General features: G+C 37.8%; 1 protein-coding gene across 31 annotated transcripts in view; it reads left to right on the top strand.

The window, feature by feature from the left end:
• The first annotated feature begins 475 nt into the window (after nucleotides 1–475).
• HNRNPC (heterogeneous nuclear ribonucleoprotein C) overlaps nucleotides 476–22,459 on the top strand; it is a 58,671-nt gene continuing 36,687 nt past the window's right edge. For 5 of the 31 annotated variants that reach the window (XM_072772770.1, XM_072772763.1, XM_072772755.1 and 2 more), the window contains exons 1-2: nucleotides 478–615; nucleotides 5,783–5,808. Coding sequence is in view for 6 of the 31 variants with exons in the window: in XM_072772767.1 (XP_072628868.1) it covers nucleotides 6,515–6,517 (3 nt within the window). In the remaining 25 variants the exon portion in view is untranslated. Of the gene's footprint in view, nucleotides 616–1,279; nucleotides 1,327–5,288; nucleotides 5,453–5,782; nucleotides 5,809–6,413; nucleotides 6,525–7,179; nucleotides 7,289–19,109; nucleotides 19,244–22,459 lie in introns of those variants that run through there. The other 26 variants (XM_072772772.1, XM_072772764.1, XM_072772756.1 and 23 more) reach the window with 10 other exon arrangements.

The following is a 22,459-nucleotide window of genomic DNA, read 5'->3' as shown; positions in this document are numbered from 1 at the left end:
CTCCCTCGCGGCCCGGGCGGCGCCCGCCCTTCCAGGCCGCTACCTAACGGGAATCCGGGCAGCCATCCCCGCCCCCGCGCCGCGGGAATTCCGAGGTAGGGGCGGGCCTTCCACTGGGCGCGTTCGGGAGCCGCGATAGGACGCTACGGCCGCCAATCAGGCCTCCCGGAGACCCGGATGTGAAGCGGTGCGCGATACAAAGGCGCGTTTCCACCCAGCGCTCCGTCAGGGACAGTGGCCAATGAGCACGTCTCGGGTGATAAGGGACAGGAAACGTAGCCATTCACAAGCCAGCCCCTCTCACGCATGTGGAAATTCTCCTGCGTAGTCTAGCCTACTCCGCGTGGTGATTGGGCAGAGCTGTGAAGAGCGGTAGCAATGTCGAATCAGCAGCGGGAGCGAGAAAAGTCGCAGCCAATAGCAGGGCTCTAGGGAGCGGGGGGCGGGGCTAGGCCTTCGCCTCGGCGGCCGAGGAGACTCGGGGGCCATTTTGTGAAGAGACGAAGGCTGAGCGGTCGCGGCCGCGTCGTCGCCCTCGAGCAGCACTTGGCTTCTCCACGTAGAACCCGGGAGTGGGAGATTCAGAATCGAATCCCTTCTCCCTCCCCCCTCCTGGTAAGTGGAGGGGGCAGAAGCAGGGCAGGCGTGGGCTCCTCGGCGAGCGCGAGGGGGTGTGGGAGCGGAGACGAGGGGAACTGCCCTCGGGGCGAGCAGGCCTCCATTTATTCTTCTTGCGCCGGGTTTGGGTTTCCTGAGAGCGAGCGTCTCGAGGGCCTCGGCTCTGGCGCAGGTTCCCCCCCGCTGTCCTCAGGGCCCGCGATCGCCTCAGGAAACGTCTTTCTCGTTTTTCGTTTTTTTTTTTTTTTTTTTTTGGTATGTTAACGGCTGCTTCCTTTCATTTTCTCCGACCACGAGGCCTCCGAGATGAGAAAGGGAAGATCGAGACGCTCGCGAGTACAGTCGAAGTTCACGTAGCGCTGACGCCGTCTGAGAAATTTAAAAATTGGGCGGGGGGGGAGGGGAAGGGCCCCCCTCCTCCGGGGAGACGGCCCCGCGAGCGCCGGGGTTCCGGGGCGCCCCGCGGGGCGTGAGCGGGAGCGTTACAACAATAGGCCTGACGTCTCCCGAGGACTTCCTCCTGGGCGCCTCTCCGAGCGGCGGCGGGCCTCGCGGCGGCCCTTTCCCACGCTCTTCTGCTTCGCTTGCTTTCTTTTAATAATTGTGATCTCATTTACATATTAACCGTGATAATTAAAGCTGGCTTACTTTTTATCTGCAGGTTACAAATCTCTTGAGATATATAAGTTAGTGGAGCTTTGCTTTGAGGTAGGTACTCGGATCTTCCTCAGACAGAAACCGAGAGGCCCCAGGGTGTCGGTTGCCAGGCTCCTTAACGTATCCTATGGGTAGCGGGGCTGCTAGGGCAGTTTGACCTGTGGGTCATTCTCCGAGTGATTTTTTTTCTTCTTATTCTTTTTTTTTTTTTTTTTTTTTTTTTTATAAATACCGATAGCTGTTGGAATAGGAGGTACCGACGGTACCGAATTTGAATCTTGCCGAGAACCGAATTAAACCGTAGTCACTAGCGGGAACTGGAAAATTTTCCAAATTGCCCTTTGGGAAAAATATTTAATTATGAGAATTGGCAGTTCTTATTAATTTGACATTCTGATCTGACCTTAAAATTCGATTTTCGGGATATTCTGCCATTGATTTTTTTTTTCTCCAAAATACCTAAAAAGTACGTAGGTCTACATTTTCTGGGCTACGTATTTTTTTTTTTTTTTTAAATCTTGTACCTGTTGGCGAAGCCCTGAAACTTAGTAAAAACGTTGGCTGAATTTAACATGAATTACATAGGTTTCAAAGTAATATCCCATTCATTTAAGAAATCGCCGTTTTTTTTAATATTTGGTGGAAGATAGATATTTAATTTTAATGTGTTCTCACAGGAAACGTTAAAGTTTAAACCGATACTGCAGGATAAATTCATCCCTTGGGAAACCGATAGAAGGTAAAAGGTCTTTAAACCAGAATAGTTGAGGCACCTGTCAGTTCCCTCACCATGTAGATACTGTAATAGGGATTAAAAGCATTACTTTTTAGAAAGAATGTAAACACATTACGTGAGCTTAGCACCAAAGTTTATCATTGCAAAGCTGCTAGGAATGAGGTAAGGGCAGTGATTAGTTAGATTAGGTCAGAAACCTAATAATGTTGGGAAATGAGAAACGTAAGGAATAATAACAATTGACAAAAATTGAAATGAAGGGAACTTCTCTTGCCTTGACTTGTTAGAAATCATGGGTTTCTTGAGATCACCATGTACCAAGGAAACCATTCCTTTGGGTTAATATCCATCTGGAAAGATTTGACCGCAGAATTAAACAATTTTAGAGATGTTTTCAGGTAGGTAGGCTTTAGTAGCATTTTCATCTGGCTGAAGAGGATGGATTTTAGGATGACTAAATTGTAATCTGTGACCTTTTGTGTTTCCCATGCTCGTTATACTGGAATGAATGCTTGGTGGTGGTTGCCATTCCTTCTGTAGAGAAATTAAACATTTCTTTTGTTTGTGGTTAGGGTTTTAGTGAGTTTCACTTAGCATGCAACTTTAAGGTGGAATTGCTGTAAGAACAAGCAAGGAATAAATCCAAAATACTCTAATATTTAAAATTATAGTTAAGTCATCATTATCCCAGATGTTACCTGGAGAGTAGCAGCTGAAAGAATCTTGCTGAAGAGTTGAGAGAACTGTATCCCCATTTCCCTCACCCCTGTTACTAGTTTCATCAGGCAAATAAGTGTTATCAATAACAGTTTTATAAGGGGGCTTAGACATCTTAACCTATTTTCTGATTTCTACTCCAGTATTACCAGAAGGCTGAAAAGTATATGGAAAGTTTTATTAAAAGCAGTTTTTATAGTTACATAACAAGTATGTTAACACATTTAATCTTGAAGTAACTTTATAATTGTCTTTGAAGGGCATTATTTGCTCATATTTAATATGTATATTTATATGTATATTTCATATATATATTTATTCTCATTGGGGTTAGAGAAGACGATGGTTTTATACAAATTAGAGAATTGGTGAGAGCCAGCACTGTTAGGTGTAGTATAAAGACATGTGTTAGATAATTAGAAATTTCGGGGTTTATAAAGGGGAAGAGAGACTACAATAGGGTTTTTAAATTCTTGGTGTATTTACCATGATAGGTCATGCTCTTGGATTTATTTTATACCACTGTTAACTATGAGATAGAGGTTCCCCGTTTAAACTCTCATAGGGTTCTTAAAAGTGAACCGACATTAGAATTGGTAAGGGGAATAGTTAAAAAGAGATTGCTGGGCTCCACCAGAAAACCAGCCTTTCTAATTAAGTCTGGTGCGGGCCTTGGAAATTTGCATTTCTAATAAATGCCACTTGGTACCAGTTGGCAACCCTCCCTTTGAGAATAACCCTGTAGAAAAAAAAAATAACCCTGTAGAACAAGGGATCCAAACCTCTGAAGAGGTTAGACAAAGTATAATCTAGGTATACTGTTAATTGCAAAGAATTACGCACTAAAAGTTCGGTCTTTTTTATGAGTTGATAGCTCATCAATTTAACATAATGTTTTGGCTTTATGACTTTGAGAAATGTAAATGCTTTTAATATTCATTGTGTTTGTTTTGTGACAAGTGTGCAAAGGATTTATTTGTAGATGAGCTACAAAGGTACTTAACATAGCCTAGAACTTGACAAATATCCAGGTTTAAGCTTTTGGTTAAGAAAATTGAAAGTTCAACCATAAATGGACACCACAAACACTGGCATAGAGAGAACATTGAAAGGAGTGTATGTTTTCTACCTTTTTAAAAAAAATATATGTAGTTCGTACAGTTTTTTTTTTTTTTTTAAGATTTTAAGTAATCCCTACCCCAATGTGGGGTTTGAACCCACAAAACCTGAGATTAAGAGTTGTATGCTCCACCGAGTTAGGCAGGTGTCCCTGTAGTTTGTACAGTTTAACACCATCAGTCCAAATATAAAAGTAACTTACAGGTCATACCTAAACTGATCTGCTACTTGGAAAAAATTCACCGTGAGATTTTAGAGGTTTAGTACCTATTCTATTGCTGTATTCTTTCACACATAGTTGACTCAAGGAGCACTTTTTATTAAGTTCTCAGTTCTCATGTGCTTTTTTTTTTTCTTTTTTTTTTTTTTTAAAGAGGGGGAGAGGCAGATGGAGTAGGAGAGAATCTTAAGCAGGCTCCATGGCTAAGGCAGAGCTCAAACTCTCAAGTCTATGACCTGAGCAGATATCGAGTCAGATGCTTAACCATTTGAGCCACCCAGGCACCCCTGACTTTTTTTCCTCCTGCTTTTTGAAGTAAGCTCTACACCCAACTGGCTTGAACTCATGACCCTGAGATCAAGAGTCATGTACTCTACCGACTGAGCTGGCCAGGTGCCCCTAGTTTACTGACATTTGTAAAGGAGAGTAAAACATTTTGGCTGAATGTTGAAATGTGAGGGCAGTGATTTCCTTTTTTTCCTCAAAAGACCTACAATCTGATTACAAATCTTTTAGCTGGTGAAACAGCTGATCTGTCATGCATGTTGTTATTTTTTAGTGGTTTTGTGTATCAAATTCTTAGAATTCGTATCTTGAAATCAGTTAAGTATGCTAAGTTACAAAGTGAGACCACAGAATCAAATTCCTTAAGGACCGTAATTTTCACTTACTTTGACATTAAATATTCAGTAACTAGTAATCTTTTCTCCTTTATTTGTGGTTTTTCATTCTGTCAGTGAGTGGAATGATGAGCTCCTTAAACTTCTTCCCCCTTTACTGTAGAACCCATCGAGTCTTGTAGTTTGAGCACTTACAGGTTTTGAGAATAGATGTCATCTCTAGTATGTATCTTCATGATGGAACATTCTCCTTCATAATCTTGATATTTGACATTTGTTCACTTCTTCATCTCTGTTGGCCTGGTTTTTCTATAATTTCTTTGTCCAAACTGCTGATGATCAAGATAAATGTTGCAGATTTTTGTTTTTAAGACCCTTGTGGGAACATACGCATTAGTAAATTTTTGCCACTGATAATTGAAGAATTGTGAAGACAGTCACTGGTAGAAGTGATGATTCTATAGAGGCTCTCCCATCCCAGTGTAATGTTATGCTTTACCAGAATGTGTTAGATGCAATGGACAGATGTTTCTGTCTTGGGGGTTTAGGGCACAACATTTCTGAGGAACTCTGACTCAATCTGTCCCTTCTCCTTTCACAGGGCAGCAAGGCGAACCCCATCCCTACTCACTGGAGCTCAGCTTTGATTTTTAACCTCCCTTCCCCACCCTTCCAGAACACACACATTCCCATTCCAAAACTGATTTTATAAAGACATTTTAAACATAATGATGCAACTTGGTGTGCACTACGGCAAATTTACAGGTGTTTTTTTTTTAATTGTTTCCAAAAACGAGACTTGGATTTAAGATGTAATTTTTAAAATTTCTATTTCTATTTTTTCTGCAGCAGTTGGGTTAGAGGAGGAGGAGCCTTTTAGCCTCTCATAAACTGACCTCTCTACTTCCTCGTGTATTTTTAAGATTGATTGATGATGTGGAAAGGGCTTTGCTTGTCTGCTACTGAGAACTTTACCCTTGCGGTTTTTGTGGAAACTGCTTTTGGAAAAAGAAAAGAAATGAACTTTACTGACTTGACATTTTTGCACCTCCCGTTTTTCTAATCTGGGCTATTTTTATTTTTGTTTTTTTACAGTGAGATTTTTTTGATCTTCAGCTACAGTAAGTTATTCCAATTTTTTTTTTACATTTTTCCTGACTTTCCGCTGATTTCCTTTTTATTGTTGTTACTAGTTACTATTATTATTTATTATTATTATACTTATGATGGTGATGATGATGATGATAATGACACTGATAATTTTTAACCGGATTAAAATCGAGTTTTTCTGAATGTTCATAAGAATTTCTCCGGCCTCCTGATTGACTTTGGAGTTTTGCATCTTGGGAGAGAAAGTGAAGGCATTAGCATTTTTAAGTGGATTGATCACATAAACCTTTTCTCTCCCAACCCCACCCTTGCCCTCATCCCCTTCCCCACGCTCGAAAGAATTTTACTGGCTGTTAAGTCTGTGACCTTATTTTTCCTGATCTTTAACTTAACTGTTTTAGAGCATCTCTGGACGTCTGTATTTTTAATTTTTTATTTTTGTTTTTTTTATTTTTAATCTTTCATTTGTTAAATTTTTAAGCTGTGCTGCAATAAAATGTGTGTGGTACTACTTAACACCTATGATGGTGATGGCATTTTCCCAGAAAGCCATTTTCCTCCTGTTTCCCTTGAAATCCCATCCTGCTTTTCCTGTACACTACTACCCCTCACAAACCACAAGCTGCAGCAACACGGATGCCCAGCCTGGAACAGCAGCAGCCAGGATGACCTGGAGCCAGGGGGGCCTTCGGAACAGATGCACACCCTTCCTGGGTGATGGTAAGAGGTGTGAGGTCCACTTGGTTTCATTGCAAGCACTAGGAAATACACCCACTTAAGTCTAGTTGATGCAGTGTAGGGGATAGCTTCTGGAAATGTTTGGGTTAAGATATTTGTATAACTCCAGATGTTTCCCAAGTGATGCCAGCTCAGTTTTTTTTTTTTTGTAAACTAATGGACTTACAAGGTTGTAATTAACTTGGGCTGACTGAGAATTTTTGATAAAACTGGAAAGAGCAGCTGAAGTTTATGTAAACTTCAGAATGAAATTGACTTGCAATTAGCAAGAGACAAGGACCTATTAGATTTTTTTTAGATTATTCCAAATTAAACACTTCCTGTTTGAATTTATCTTCCTTGTGTTTGTGACAGTAGTTTTTGATTGTATTCTATTTTGACTATTCTTACTAAAATTTAACATGAATCAAACCGCAACAAACAATACTAAAATGCTATCTCACTGGGAGGTTTTTGTTTTTTAGAGGATAGGTAGGCTTTTTAATCCCAAAAAGCATGAAATCTCTTTAACATGTACCCCAATGATAGATGTAGGGTTGATCTCTGAGTGATGACTTGTGGCCTAGTTAAATGTTGGGTATCTGTGTTCCCAGGAGTAATAGGATGGAATGAGTTAACTTAAAGAATTTGTTCTTGCATTTTAGAGGGGATGAGGCAGAGGGAGAGTCCTAAGCAGACTTTGCACTGAGTGCGGAGCTCTATCCCGTGCCGTGAGCTGAAACCAAACCGTGCCCAACCAACTGTGACACTCAGGTGCCCCTCAATCTGTAGTATTTTACTGACAACCATAGAATATTGTGATAACTCACTTAGGAGTTGCTGTAGTAGATTTTGAGCTGAGGGGGAAAGTAAAATGATTTTAAAGGCATGTGCAATGCTGTGTGATAATAGAGTAAATCATATACTACTTCCTTATTTGTACTAAAAGAATAAAGTCCAGTTAAAGTGAACACTAAAGACATCCTCAAAGGGAAACAGAATGGGAGAAAGTTAAATGTCTGGGGTTATATGGAAGAGGAGTGGAAATTTTTCTTTAGGTCCAAGTATTGATGCCCTCTGTTACATGAAAGCCATTTTTATTTGTTACTCTGTCATTGTGTGGGTACTGTTCACTATAGGTCCTTTAATTCTACAAATTATTGTGGGTTGTATTCTGGTTTGGGGAGATAAAAAAGGTATGGTAGTTATTCAGGGACTTAAAACCTTGCGAGGGAGGCAGATGAATGAGATGATGTCACTGATTAGAGGTAAACATAGAACCTAGAGAAGCATGTAAAAGGTCTTCTAAGGAAATGCTTCTAAGGGAAAAGGAACTGGACCTTAGAATTAAGGCCAGCTTATAAAAAATTTTTTCTTAAGATTTTATTTATTCATGACAGGCAGACAGGCAGTGGGAGAAGCAGGCTCCCTGCAGGGAACCCGATGTGGGACTCTATCCCAGGACCTGGGGATCATCCCAGGACCCAGGGATCACGCTGAGTCAATGACAGAGGCTCAGCTGCTTAGCCACCCAGCTGCCCCTTAGGTGATAACAATTTTAATGCCATGGTTTTGTATCCAGAAACCATTGGTGAGCTATTGAAAGGTTCTAATGCAGGGAGATCAGATTTTCATTTTGTAAAAGTCATTCTGGTCGTGTGGAAATGACTTAGAGAAGAATGAGATTGGAAGTAGGTAATGAGGAAGGTAGTTAAAATATACATAAAAATAATTAACTGGCCCACTTTTAAAGCAATGGTATGGGGATTAGAGAGGAGCTGATAAATTTAGGAGGATTTGATGGCTGCTGTGAGGAGCAAGGGATTTGGCATAACTCCCAGGATAGATGTTGGGTAAACAAAGGGAGCAGATTAGGGGTAAGAGTAGGAGAAGGCAATTTAAACATTGGTTTTTGAGGTGCTTGTGGAACATTGACGTAGAGACGTTTATGCATTAGACGTTTGAGTTCTTTCTCTGAAAATAACCTTTAGGCTGGGACATACAGAGATGAACAAAACATATTGTCCCTTGTCCTCTTGGGTATTATAAATCATTAAGGGGAGAAATAGAGTGGCAGAGCACTTTAGAAGGAAGAGAGATGATAAGGGGAACCAAGTTTAGAGTTTGGGGTGGGATGCTGCTGCCAGTGAAGAGACCTTTAATTGATGTTGAAATTAAGATCAAGAAGTGGATCATCCTACCTGAAAGCACAGATAATGAGGGGGAATCCTTGTCTTGAGAGCAAGAACTATTGCTGGAGAAAATCAACAGGAATGCATGGAATAAGAGATAAAATTGGGAAGATAAGCAGGTACCAGGCATGGTATCCAGGTCCTTACCTAATATTTAGGTTATCTTGGAACAAAAGGAATCTTTTGAAGGACCTTGGAGAATGCTGAGGTCCTACTTTGGAATTTACTTCTGGCTATTGTCTGGGGAATGTTAGTAATGAGGACAAAGTTCAAGGAGGACAATAAATTAGAAGACCTATCATAGTAGGGCACTATCTTTTACTCTCTTGAAAAAAGGTAGTAATCTTAGGCCTGGGGATTCTTGCCCATGTTTTTCAAGAGTTTTCTTCGTATTAATGAGCAAATGTAAGTAGTTTGAAGAGGACAGTAGTTTGTTGTTTGGACTCTAGGAATCTCCTGATTGCTTATCTAAAAACCCCATCGAGTCAGACGTGATATGATCACTCCCCTATTTGAAAGGAAAAATGAAGGGAATTCAAATTCATTTTTGAATTCCAGAATTTTTTCTTTTGGAAGTAATAATTTGGACATCTTACCGACTGTATGTCAGTGTTAAAGTTCTTGTAACTTTCTTACTCATCATTACCTTTGTGTAATTATCTTTTGTATTTTGGAGATGAGACTATTAAAACAGTAAAGACTGGCCCAAAGTTTGACATACCTAATAAATGGTAACATGGGGATTCAACCCAGATAGTTGAACCTACGGATTTTAACTTGATTACACTACGTTTCCTTACTTGACATAATGAAGTATTTCTGAAAAACAAATCCTTAATTGTGTTAGAATTACCCCAATCTCATCCCCCCAAAAAAGAAATTGCTTTGGGCTTCTATTTTTTTAAAGAATTTCCAGCTAAATATCATCATTATATATTTTAATTCTATCACTTTAAATGACATTGATAGAGTCCAAGGTAATGAATTAAGTAGATGTAGCTTTGTGGTATAATTTTATAAAATCTTTGGATGTGAATATATTCTAGGGAAGTAAACATTTTAAAAGTGAATGTTAGTTGAAGAAATAAATAATCGTATGTATGGTTTTAAAAACAGTCCCAGAGTGATGTATTGCCAGATCTAGCAGTCTCTCCGATCCTTATCTCACACTTGTTTGGTTGGTATGATTTAACGGATGGAGCCACTTTTCTCTTTGAAACATTTTTTATAAAGCTTCTAGGTTTTTGTTCTGTTTCTGGCTTTTTTTCCATTCTGTTGGAATGCTTCTGTGTTCATTCCTTCTATTTCTCTTTTTTTCCTCACTCCTGGGTCCTTTCGTTCACTCATTTTTTTATGCCATTGATAAGCTAATGATTCCTACACTTGCATCACCAGTGTGGATTTATTTTGAATATCATGCCAATCCCTCTAGTTACCTACCTGACTACTCCCTGGGATGTTAACTACATCAACTTAAAAGTCAAAAACTGATCTCTCAAAACCAGTGCTACCTGTTTCAGTTAATAAATGAAACTCCAGTTTTTATGTCATTTAGGTCAGACATTGGTGAGCCATCCTTGTCTTTTTCTTAGACCTCACCTTTGGTTTTGTGGAGTACCCTGTCAGCTCTTACTTTAAAATAAAAGAATTGACCACACTACCATAGCTTGGTCCAGTTTCAAGCTGAAATGGACTCTTGTGCATTATTGGAATAGATTCAGGTTTCTTTTGCTATTCTTCACCACCGTGTAGTAGCTAGATTGTTTTTACTTGATTGTGATCTTTTGAAAAATGTATTGCTTGGAGAGGTTCCTGCTTAAAACTCAATCCTCCCTATTTTCAACGTTAAGATTAAATATTCACGGTGATCTAACCAAATAGCCTACTTGATGTGTTGGCTCCTCCTCACTAATAGTATATTTATATAGAGTATACTCTGCTCTAGCCACATTATGCCCTTACTGGGTCCTGAACACTAGTCAGTCCCTCTCTCAGAGCCTTTCCTTGGAATTTTTTTTCCACCTAAGATGAGGTTCTTCACTTCATTTTGATTGCTAACTCAGAAGTCGTTGCCTCACTGATGTTTTCTCTTCCTTAGCCTTTGGAATTTTTTTTTCCACCTTAGATGAGGTTCTTCACTTCATTTTGATTGCTAACTCAGAAGTCGTTGCCTCACTGATGCTTTCTCTTCCTTAGCCTTTGGAATTTTTTTTTCCACCTAAGATGAGGTTCTTCACTTCATTTTGATTGCTAACTCAGAAGTCGTTGCCTCACTGATGTTTTCTCTTCCTTAGCCATTCAAGCTTCTTCCCCACTAGATTCTAGCACTTTTTGCGAACACCAAGTATTATAGAACTTTATCATCTTTGTAAAGGTATAGGGAAGTATCTTGAAAGATGTAAAACAGCATTTTAGGGTTGGAAGGAAACTGTGCTTGAAGACTGAGTAGTATAATGAGCAACACATTATTCAAATTTTTTAAAGTTTGAAACTCATTATGTAGACATGCTTCCAGTCTTGTGATTGGGTGTAAATGGCTACAGCCTATGTGGTGTAGGGGTTTAGTAAGGAGTTTGAGAAGTTAAAAAAAATAGCTTTAAAATAACTTTGGCTGTGGTGGAATGAATCAAGTTGACATTTGACGTCATAGGCTGTTGTGTTTCCTCTGACATGGCTGTAGACAAAATTTGAAAACTTTTTTTCTTTATAAGTTATTCTCTGGTGAGAATGCATATACGCTTCAAAAAGTCAGCATATTCAAGTAGAAGAAAAAATTTTACTTCATGTGAACATACTTGTACAATATTTTACTTAAATAGAATTCTTGAGCCTTTAGGTTCTTCTCATTTTTCCCTTTTATACATAATTGAAAAGCATGACAAAATTTTATAAGTACCCTTACTTTATTTTTAGATCTGTGTATGCATATATTTGGTACTTATTTTCATTTAATTCTGAAAAATTCCCAAACATACGAGAGAGGAGTATAATCAATCTCCATGAACTTGTCCAGCTTTAACTGTCCTTGGGTAATCTTGTTTCATCTATACCTGCATCTACCCTCTTTGCTTCATGTTATTTTGAAGTAAATCCTTTATATGTCATCTGTAGATATTTCAGTATGTATTTTTGGAAAAACTGCAATCATTGTTGCACAAAAAACAGTGAAGACGGCAGCCTGGGTGGCTCAGTGGTTTAGCAGAGGCTTTGGCCCAGGGCATAACCCCAGGGGTCCCGGGATGAGTCCCACATAGGGCTGGCTCCCTGCATGGAGACTGATAACAGCCCTCTACCTGTGTCTCTCTACCTTTCTCTCTCTGTATCTAATATAAATAAAATCTTTTAAAGAATAAAAACAGTTAAGACTTTAAAAGACTTCTGTGGGGTGTAAGGATGACTGATTTTTGCTTACATGTTTTTTTGCTTAGTCCTTTCTGGACTTGGAGAAGCTCTTTTGTTAGACATATGTTTTGTTTTGAGAGAATCTTGGCATGTTCTCATTGGTGATAAAATTGAGTTCAGGGTAGCAAATGATGAGATTCCTCTATATATACATTTTACTGTTAATACTCAAATCTAGGTATGTTCCAGCTGCTTAGGTCTGCGTGTTGTAACTTTAAGTCAAATGTCCTTATAAAAAATTATTTTCCTATGCTGGTAGAGATCTTTTGTTTACAATTCAGAAATTTAAAAATGTATGACAATTTTTTTTTCTCTGGCTTGATACTTATTGGTGACAAAAGCCTGACTTCAATTGACTTGATAATATGTTATATTGAGTATTACGTATAACTGCAGAAATACTAATATATTTTAACATATTTGACTTGACAGTTGAGTGCTTCCCTAGATCCCACTGGGGTGTATAACACAGTAAAGCACAGCATTAAAAAAAAAAAAAAAAAAAAAAAGCACAGCATTAAGGAAAATTAAGGAAAATTTAAGGTAAATTAAGGAAAATCCCTGATTTTCCCAACACGTCTTCATGATAGACTTTATTTTTTTATATTTTTTTATATTTTATTTTATTTTATTTTTTTCATGATAGACTTTAAAAAGCATATTTAGTTGGAACTCAATGCAAGATAATAAAGAAATAAAATTTTTTGTTAATTAGTATTGTTGACCCTTGCAATTCAGTATATGATCTGTGCTCCAGCAGGAGCAGCAGCAGCATCATCATCATCATCATCATCATCTGGAAGCTCCATAAAATACAAAATTTCATACCTAATTCTAGAACTGTGATCGGTACATTAGTGAGAAGCACTGATCTAGACCACTTGCACTCCTTTTTATTGCTAGTTTGTGATTTAGAAATTTGTGGTGGGCTTTCTTGCAAGAGTTTTGGTGTTTAGTGGGAAACTTGATTGTGGTGTGGCCCCATTTTATGTAAATCTGAAATAATAGGATGTAAAAAATAACCATTTTATGTGTAAAACTGGAACTCTAATGACTCTTCCCAAACCACAAAGGATTAAGAAGCCAGTAATTTCAAATAGGCAGGCTGGGAAAATGTTGATACCACTTTAGCTAGTAATCAGGAATAAATGCCATCCTGAAATAGATGTTTTTAGAATTATTGGAGGTTTTAGGCAAGTCATGTATCTGACATAATGTGAACATTCTATTTCCTTAGTGATAGCTAAAGAGAATAATATTTTAAAAACATAATTTTGCAGGTCACCGTAGATCTGTGATTATAATACTTGTGAACAATTTTTCTTTTTCATCAACTTTTTAGAGAAAATATACCAAAATACAAATAACAATATAATGAATTTCTGTATACCGTCCACCTAGATAGACATGGTTCCATTTTTTTTAATGTTATTTGCTAAACCATTTAAAGGAAATTTCTAATTTAAGACAGACCCCTAAAATTTAAAGCATGAATCTTAAGTATAAAAATATTGTTTATGACCAGGGGTTTATACACATTAAACTCAGAATTCTCATTCATATAGGTTTTTAGTTATACTAGAAATGTAAGTACTTACTGTATTTTTGACTTACTTTTATATATTGCATATGCTTTTGATGTTTTAGTTCCTAGTGGAGATTTATTGACCCTACTGAAGTAATTCTGAAATGTTGGTCTTCATTCTTTTCCTGTGAAGTGTTTTTTTTTTTTTGAAGTGTTATTTTACATGTTTTTAAATTTTATTTTTTTAATTTTACATGTTTCTAATGCTTGCTTGATACTTGTAGATTGGGGAACCTCGTTTTCAAATGGCTTAATGTTCCCAAGGTAAATAGATGTTTGTTGAAGAGGAGTTTTGCTATGTAGAAGCAGCTCCAATTAAGAATATGATAGGATTCTAAAATGTTGGGGGGGAGGTCCCTTTCCTTTTCTTTTATTTTTTTTTAAGTAATCACACTTAAAAAATGTGGGGCTTGATCCTACAATCTTGAAACCAAGAGTCATGCTCTATCAACCCAACCAGCCAGGCCGTCCCTCCCATCACCCTTTTTAAATTTGATAGGACACTTTGAAACAGACAAATAATCGTTTAACAATGGCACAGTTGATTATGAAGGTTGAGGCTGTAGAGAGAAGTATCTGTATTTGTTGAGACTGTGAGTGAGAGACCCCAAATTTATGAAACGATGTCCAGTGAAAAATTTGGTCTGGAGGTGCCCATTTTCTTGATACTAGTTTTGAATTCCTCTTGTGGAAGGGGGAGCACTTAACCTTTCCAACTTCAGTTTACAGGGTTATAGAAATCTTTCCTGATTCTAGGCCGAGCTGTGTATCTTAATCCTTAAATTCCAAGGTACCATTAAGTTATCTTTGCAAAATTAAAAAAATATGAAACAGTATGGTTGTTAAAGAAAAATTGAGGAAAAATTACTTAAAAACATAACAGTACTATCATCCTGAGATGTCTAACAGCTATTAATTTAGATAACTTGTACAGTTGACCCTTTAACAGTACGAGTTAGAAATGCATGAGTCCACTTCCGTGAGTTTAAAAAAATATGACTACAGTACCATACGTTTCTTTATTTTAATAACTTTATTATGAGAGTGTAGTACATAAATAAATATAAGATATGTGTTAATCAACTGTTGGTAAGGCTTCCAGTCCGGTTTCTGGGGAGTCAGGTTACATGTGGATTTATTTTTGACTCCACAGTGGGGAATTTGGTGCCCCTGCACCCCTGTGCTGTTCAAGGATCGACTCTGTAGTGTGTATACTTAATATCTTGAACATTTCTCACTGACAATACATGGTCATTGTTACACTTGATCTTACCCAAAAGGCCGAGAAGCAATACATGGTCATTTTTAAATAGGTGTTGCTATTTCTATTCAGTTGGAATGATGTACTGAAGTTCATTTAGCCCATATTGTCATGCACTTTCTAATTTTTCACTTTTCATAAGTTGACATCCTTGTTTTCCTAAAATGAACTGTCAAAAGTCAGATTATTGAGTCAAAGAATATTCATAGGTTTAAGGCTTTTGATAAAAGTCCAATTGGCCTGTGAAAATAGGGTACCAATTCATAGTCAGAAATAATATATATGAAAATGACTATTTTAGGGGCAGCCCCAGTGGCTCAGCAGTTTAGCGCCACCTTCAGCCCAGAGTGTGATCCTGGAGACCCAGGATCCAGTCGCACATCAGGCTCCCTGCATGGAGCCTGCTTTTCCCTCTGCCTGTGTCTCTGCCTCTCTCTGTCTCCCTCTCTATCTCTGTCTCTCATGAATAGATAGAATCTTTAAAAAAAAATAAAATGACTATTTTAAAAATATTTTTGCATGTTTGGTAAGTGAAGTATGATAATTGTTTAGTTTGTATTTCTGTTATAGTGATGTTGAATTCTTTTAAAAGTCTCTCCAAGGACCTTTATTATTTGTTAATAACAAGTTTGCCTCATTGGCCCATTTTTTTGTTGGTATTTACCAATAATAGTAAATGATGTAGTAATGGCAGCAGCTGCAGCAGCAACACTTCCTATGTGTCAGGCACCATGTCAGATGTTCTCTGTACTGCATTTATGCCTCATACTTCGCCTACGAGACAAATACTGCCATTGGTATTTTGCAGTTGAAGAATCTGGATTTTGAAAGGATTGGCTTCTCAAAGGGTAATGTACGCTGCTCAGAGTTGAGCTTAAAAATGAAACCGGTCTGTCTGATCCGAGTCTCAGAATTGTTTTTTTTGTTTTTTTTTTTTTCAAAATTGTTAATCATAAGGTTGTATTCTTATTTTCATGCATTTTTGTATATGGTCCTGAGAACTTGAACAGTGAACAAAGGTATATTGCAGACCCATTTCTGTTTTTTGTTTTTTTGTATTTTAGTGTGGAGATGTGTTGAATTTTTATGCCTATTTAGGAAGTTCTCTATTTTTTTAGGGGACTTTTGATCATGGTAGTTACGGTTTGAATTTGTGGGGATAGTTATTTTTCTATATTCCTTTTTAGTTTAAATTATCTATCTATCTATCTATCTATCTATCTATCTATCTATCTATCTATCTATCTATCTATTTTTATGGGCTGCCTGGATGGCTAAGTGGGTTTGGCGCCTGCCTTCAGCCCAGGGTGTGATCCTGGAGTCCTGGGATCAAGTCCCACATAGGGCTCCCTGCATGGAGCCTGCTTCTCCCTCTGCCTGTGTCTTTGCCTGTCTCTCTCTGTGTGTCTCTTGTGAGTAAATAAATAAAATTTTAAAATAAAAAAATTTTTTAAAATAGGCTTTACCTAAACTTCTGTTGCAATTTTTTTTTTTTTTTTTAAGTTACTGACCCAGATCCTGCTCAAAAACTAAATGAAGTTAGGGCTTTTCAGTATACAGAAAATAAGCAAAATGACTTTACATTTGGTTGGAGTTGACTTTGCTGGTTGTCTTTTAAAACTAGTATATAACATGACAAAAAAAGTTTCACTATTGAAAGTTTTGTTTCTTTAAACATTATATTCATGAGAGACGCACAGAGAGGCAGAGACATAGGCAGAGAGGGGATGTGGGGCTCGACCTGAGCCAATGGCAGATGCTCAACCACTGAGCCACCCAGGCGCCCAACTATTTAACTTCTTACATTGATAAGGGCAAGATTTCCACGGGTTATGATGAACAAATTCATGAAGGATATATAGAATTGGAAGAGATTGTTAATACTTTATTAACAAAATCAGAATTTGAAACTTTCCTAAAGGCTGAAACTAGGGACAGTGAACTAGAGATGAGGATGAGGTGGTATTTGAAATGTAAAGCTCTGCTACACGTAAAGAAGAAAGTAATTGTCCCAATACAGGAAGTTAGCATTGTATTAATAAATGAATAAGAATTAGGGGTTTATTTTGTGGATTCTGCCTGTGTTGACAATGGAAAACTTAACAGAAACAATACCATCTGGATAGCATCCGGAATGTGTTCACTGTTACTGTGTTCAAAGAGACATTGGCAGATTAAATTGTATTTTTTACAAGGCACCATTTTATTCATTCATTCATTCATTCATTCATTCATTCACAAGAGACATACATAGAGGGAGAAGCAGGCTCAACAGAGGGAGCCCGATGTGGGACTGGGTCCTGGAAATCATGGATAATGCCCTGGGCCAAAGGCAGGCACTGAACCGCTGAGCCATCCAGGGAATCCCCCATTTTATTTTTTTAAGATTTTATTGATTGATTCATGAAAGACAACAGGCAGAGACATAGGCAGAAGGAAAAGCAGGCTCCTCCCCATGGGAAGCTTGATGTCGAACTCAATCCCAGGACTCTGGGATCATGACCTGAGCCAAAGGCTGATGCTCAACTACTGAGCCATCCAGGTGCCCCCCATTTTTTATTTTCATTGAAGATGGTAAGGATAAGGAACAGTTTGAATAAGATTATTACGTTAAAAAATTAATTTCAATGCTAATGAGTAGACATTAAAGGAAGAAATTAAAGTTTTAGAATTGAGTATCATGTGATTTCCTTGACTTTGGTGGCAATTCTCAAGAAGTTACATTATAGTGAGCAAGGTGTCCTAACTGGATTTTAACGTCTTCTGAAGAAAGAATTGTCTATGATTTAGTTTTTTCCATCTTGGAATTCTGGTAATACATTTTTTTTTCTGGGAATATATTCTTAAAGATCTTTATTTTAAAGTTTTTTTGTCCTAGTACATTACCCATTTATGCTTTGACAGGAACAGTCTTCTATTATAAGGAAAGCTTGAAATAGGTACGTAAAAGAAAATACTTGGAGCATCAACACTCAAAGATAGCCAGTATTTGTATATTTTTTAATTGCTATTAAATATTTGGGTTCATCTCTGTCTCCTAGATGTAGGTGTACCTATACATTTTATATATTTGTAATACGATTTTAGCAATATGTAATCATTACCATATGTAGTTTTAGAACCTCTATATTCTAAACATTTTTCACTTAGTCTTACACAATGTGTTTTTAAGTGGTTCTGTAATGTTTCTTTCTTATGGGGATTTATAGGATTTATGGATGGTCAAAGTTTTCTTTTTGAATTCCAAACATAGGATGACCTGAAATTTAGTTAATGTTTGCCATTTTTTTGTTTTGTTTTTTTTTTGAGGGGGTGCCAGTTGTTTTGATGCAAGTATATAGGCCTGCCCGTTGCTTGGCACTGTTTAAAATTTTCAAAGGAACCTACAAAAACATGTACTGATTTACTTAGTTACAGCCATGGGAATGCCACGTCTCTTTCACCCCATTCTTTTATTTATTTATTTATTTATTTATTTATTTATTTATTTATTTATTTATTATTTATTTATTTATTATAGTCACAGATAGAGAGGCAGAGACATAGGCAGAGGGAGAAACAGGCTCCATGCACCGGGAGCCTGATATGGGATTCGATCCCGGGTCTCCAGGATCGCGCCCTGGGCCAAAGGCAGGCACTAAACCGCTGCGCCACCCAGGGATCCCCACCCCATTCTTATATTAGGAAATCTGACAAATGTAATTTTATGGAACTTGCTAAAGCATGTGACCTGGTAAATCCTCATTTTTCCATTTACTATAATAGATAGAAAAAACATTTGGAATAGAAAAAACAACTTTGGAACAGGTAACAGTACATATGTGAAATATACCATCTCTGTTCCAGCTTTCTTGTTCTGGTAGCTACTGTGTGGATTGTTAGGTTTGCTCTTATATGTAATTTTTTCTTTTGTTTTTCCCTTTCAGAATGATTTTTAAATGCTTTATTTATTTGACAGAGACCACAAGCAGGGAGAGTTGGAGAGGGAGAAGCAGCAGACGGCTCCTCACTGAGCAGGGAGCCCAATGCGGGGTTGATCCCAAGACCTTGGGATCCGAATCCTAGCAGAGGGCAGAATCTAGTATCCGATCAAGATTCACACATTGCTTTCTTTTTTTTCCCTTTTTTTTTTGGATACAAAATATGAACCTTTAGAGATGTCTCTGGAGAGATGGAGAGAGGAAAAAATAGGATTTAAATAAGCATTATGTACAGTGCCCCAAGGGAAAATTCTTGCGGCCACCCCCTCCAGCTCCAAGGTGTCTGAGGCAGAGACTGGGCACCACCAGGTAAATACAAAAATATCCAGGTTCTGTCTCCAGGCTCTGATGGAGGAAGGGGCAGGTCAGGCCTCCCGGGCATAGCAGAGGGCAGAATCTAGTATCCAATCAAGATTCACACATTGCTCTCTTAATCTAGAGAAAGCTCCTACTTTGTATGTATTGAGGAGTCCCAGTTTTTATTTTTACTTTTTAAAGATCTTATTTGGGCAGTCTTGGTGGCTCACCGGTTTAGTGCTGCCTTCAGCCCAGGGCATGATCCTGGAGACCCGGGATCGAGTCCCACGTCGGGCTCCCTGCATGGGGCGTGCTTCTCTCTCTGCCTGTGTCTCTGCCTCTGTGTCTCTCGTGAAGAAAAAAAAAAAAAAAGAAAAAGTTTTTATTTATTTCTTCACGAGAGACACGGGCAGAGGGAGAAAGCAGGCTCCCTGCAGGGAGCCTGATGTTGGGACTCTTATCTCAGGACCCCAGGATCACGCCCCGGGCTGAAGGTGGTGCTAAACCGTAAACCACCGGGCAGCGGGGCTTTCCTATATTGTATAATATCTGGAAACTTGAAATAGTTCGTTTCCCTATGTAGAAGTTAAATATGTTACCAAGAATTTTGCATAGGGTATGTGGGTGTGTTATTTTGTCACATCAGGAGGCATGTAATGTCAAATCAGTTTAAGTGGTGACACATGTTTCCACTGTAAAGGTGCGTTTTTTTGCCCTTAACAATCAGTATTTTCGGGAATATTCTGAGATCATGTAAATCCTGTTTCTGCCCACCAAGCTTTTCTCCAGGGATTTTAGGATACATCAACAGTTGTCTGAATCAAGTTTTATTTTGGTGTAATCTTCGATCTAAATTTTAAAAAGTAGTATCTTAGAACTTTAATTTCAGTATGTTTTTCTTTAATTTTTTTCATGTTTATGATTTGTTTTACGTTTTTTTTTTCTCTTCATACTTTTTGGGACTTGCATTTTTTGTGTTTAGGTTTTGACCATTGCATATGTAATTTTTACCGATCCATTTATAATCTGTTTTGGTTGTACTGAGTTAATGTTTTTTGAAGGTTTTTTGGTGGTTTTTTTATTGCTGTGTGCAGCCATTTATTGAATTATCTACTTCCCTCTAATTTATATCTTGAGTATTATCTTCGTTTTAATTCTTAGACCTAGCAGTTGAATAGCTTATCAAAAAATGGCCAGCTTTAGACCTCCTGGGTGGCTCAGGAGGCTAAGTGTCTGACTCTTGATTTTTTTTTTTTTTGACTCTTTATCTTACTTAGAAAAATAAATGAATGAGTAAAAATGGCCATCTTAGATTTTTGTGTCCTGAAAGTGTCCTCAAAATATCACCATATGCTATTTTCTCGTGCTAGTAGTCTTTATCTTGATCATACCTGTGTTTTGATGAATAAAAAAGTTTTGGGATGGAGCAAATTAAAATATACTATTCTTTTTGCAGACAAATGACAGTTCATTGTTGGCAAGAGGGAAATAATTGATGAATGCAATAAAGATACATAGAGAACAAAGAGGGAGGGCCAGATAGTTATGTGAGAAGTGCCTAAACGGGCAAAATAGAACTTAAGTTTGTTAAAGGAAAACAATTTGGTGCAGATAATGATCTCTCCATAGGCAAGGAAATTTATAGTATTGAAAAGGTATTGAGAAACATTGACCAGTTGTGAAAGCCAGTGTGACCTAGAAAATCTTTGGACTCAAAAGATTTAGTCATCTTTTTAAAAAATTGCCAACTCGTTGCTGCCATCTAGTGCTTTGCTTTTTATTTTCTTCAAAGAAAGATGGGAAATAGTCTATGGTAGTTGTCTCTGATGTGAATTGAATTATAGGCCAGGCTAGTTGGGGGGGTGTAGTAAAACCAATTGTATGGCAAGGTTCTGAATTTTCTTGTCTGAGGCAAGTTATTTCCCTTGTTCTCTAGTTAGTATGTTTTGACATCTCAAGCCATATAGATACTTTGATTTCTTTTTTTCCTGGACTAATAGATCATGTGATATGAGTAAGTATAAATGTGATTAGCTTAGTGAACAGGGTAAATAGGTAGAGGATTGGATCAAATCTCAGTAGAAACATATTTTGTGGCTCATTTCCTCCGATAGGTTTTTTGTTTGTAGTTAATATAGCTAAATATGATATTGAACACTGAATGAGTTAGACTGTTTTGTCAAGTTGTCTTTCCAGTCCCTTTTGAATAAAGGTGGAGTTCTGCCCCAGACAAAAAAGAAAGGCAAGGAAACTAAAGAATTGATTCCAGTTATAAATTGTTTTTGGACCATTTGAACTCTGTACCTCTCATAATCTGGTGCCTTTCCCACCTTTCTGTACCACTTCCCAGCAGAATTTACTTAAGATTTAATGCTAAGTTAAGAGAAATGAAGTAGTTGGTACGAACATATCCCAAACATTTAGGAAGACTGACAATCCAAGATAGGTTTGTTTCAAGAAGGCAAAGAATCAGGGTAGCATGAGTTTGAGAGTGAATAGTTGAAAATAAAATTTTGATATTTTGCTTGCATTCCGACCAGATGTAGATTTTTTCGATTGATTGGTTTTAAGATAGAATGCCAGGAGTGGAAATAGAAACATTTCTATAGGGATGCCTGGGTAGCTCAGTGGCTTTAGTGCCTGCCTTCGACCCAGGATGGAGTCCCACATCAGGTTCTCCGCATGGAGCCTGCTTCTCCCTCTGCCTGTGTCTCTGCCTCTCTGTGTGTCTCTCATGAATAAATAAATAAATAAAATTTAAAAAGAGAAACCTTTCTATATACACAAATCTTAAGCATTGACACTGTCCGTAAAATCTCTTGATTTTATTGGTTCAACATAAAGCCTGTGATTAGACACAGATCTTTTAGTGTAATAAGGCAATAAAGATAACGGAGTATCCCCAGTTTTTATTTACTTAGCAGATAAGACCCAACTTAGTGATCCTTTGATGAGAAAAATAGTGAGATGAGAGGTTCCTGGGTGGATCAGTCAAGAGTTCAAGCCCCATGCATAGAAAATGTGTGTCTATATGAATATAAGTAATATAGTACACAAACGTGTAGTGTCCACACACATCCGTGGACTAGAGTTTTGAGTGCTACCAACCAAATAACCTTTAGGAAGATGCTCTTTTCCTACTGTTGTATTTTACTGTGTTCAAATTCTGCTTTTCTGGAAAGCAGATCTGCTTAATCGTCAGCAGTGAACTAAACAGGAAAAAAATTA

The sequence above is a fragment of the Canis lupus genome, chromosome 13, assembly GCF_048164855.1.
Source record: "Canis lupus baileyi chromosome 13, mCanLup2.hap1, whole genome shotgun sequence".
NCBI lineage: Eukaryota > Metazoa > Chordata > Mammalia > Carnivora > Canidae > Canis > Canis lupus.
Note: the sequence above shows the minus strand (reverse complement) of the source record. Positions and strands in the feature narration are given on the sequence as shown.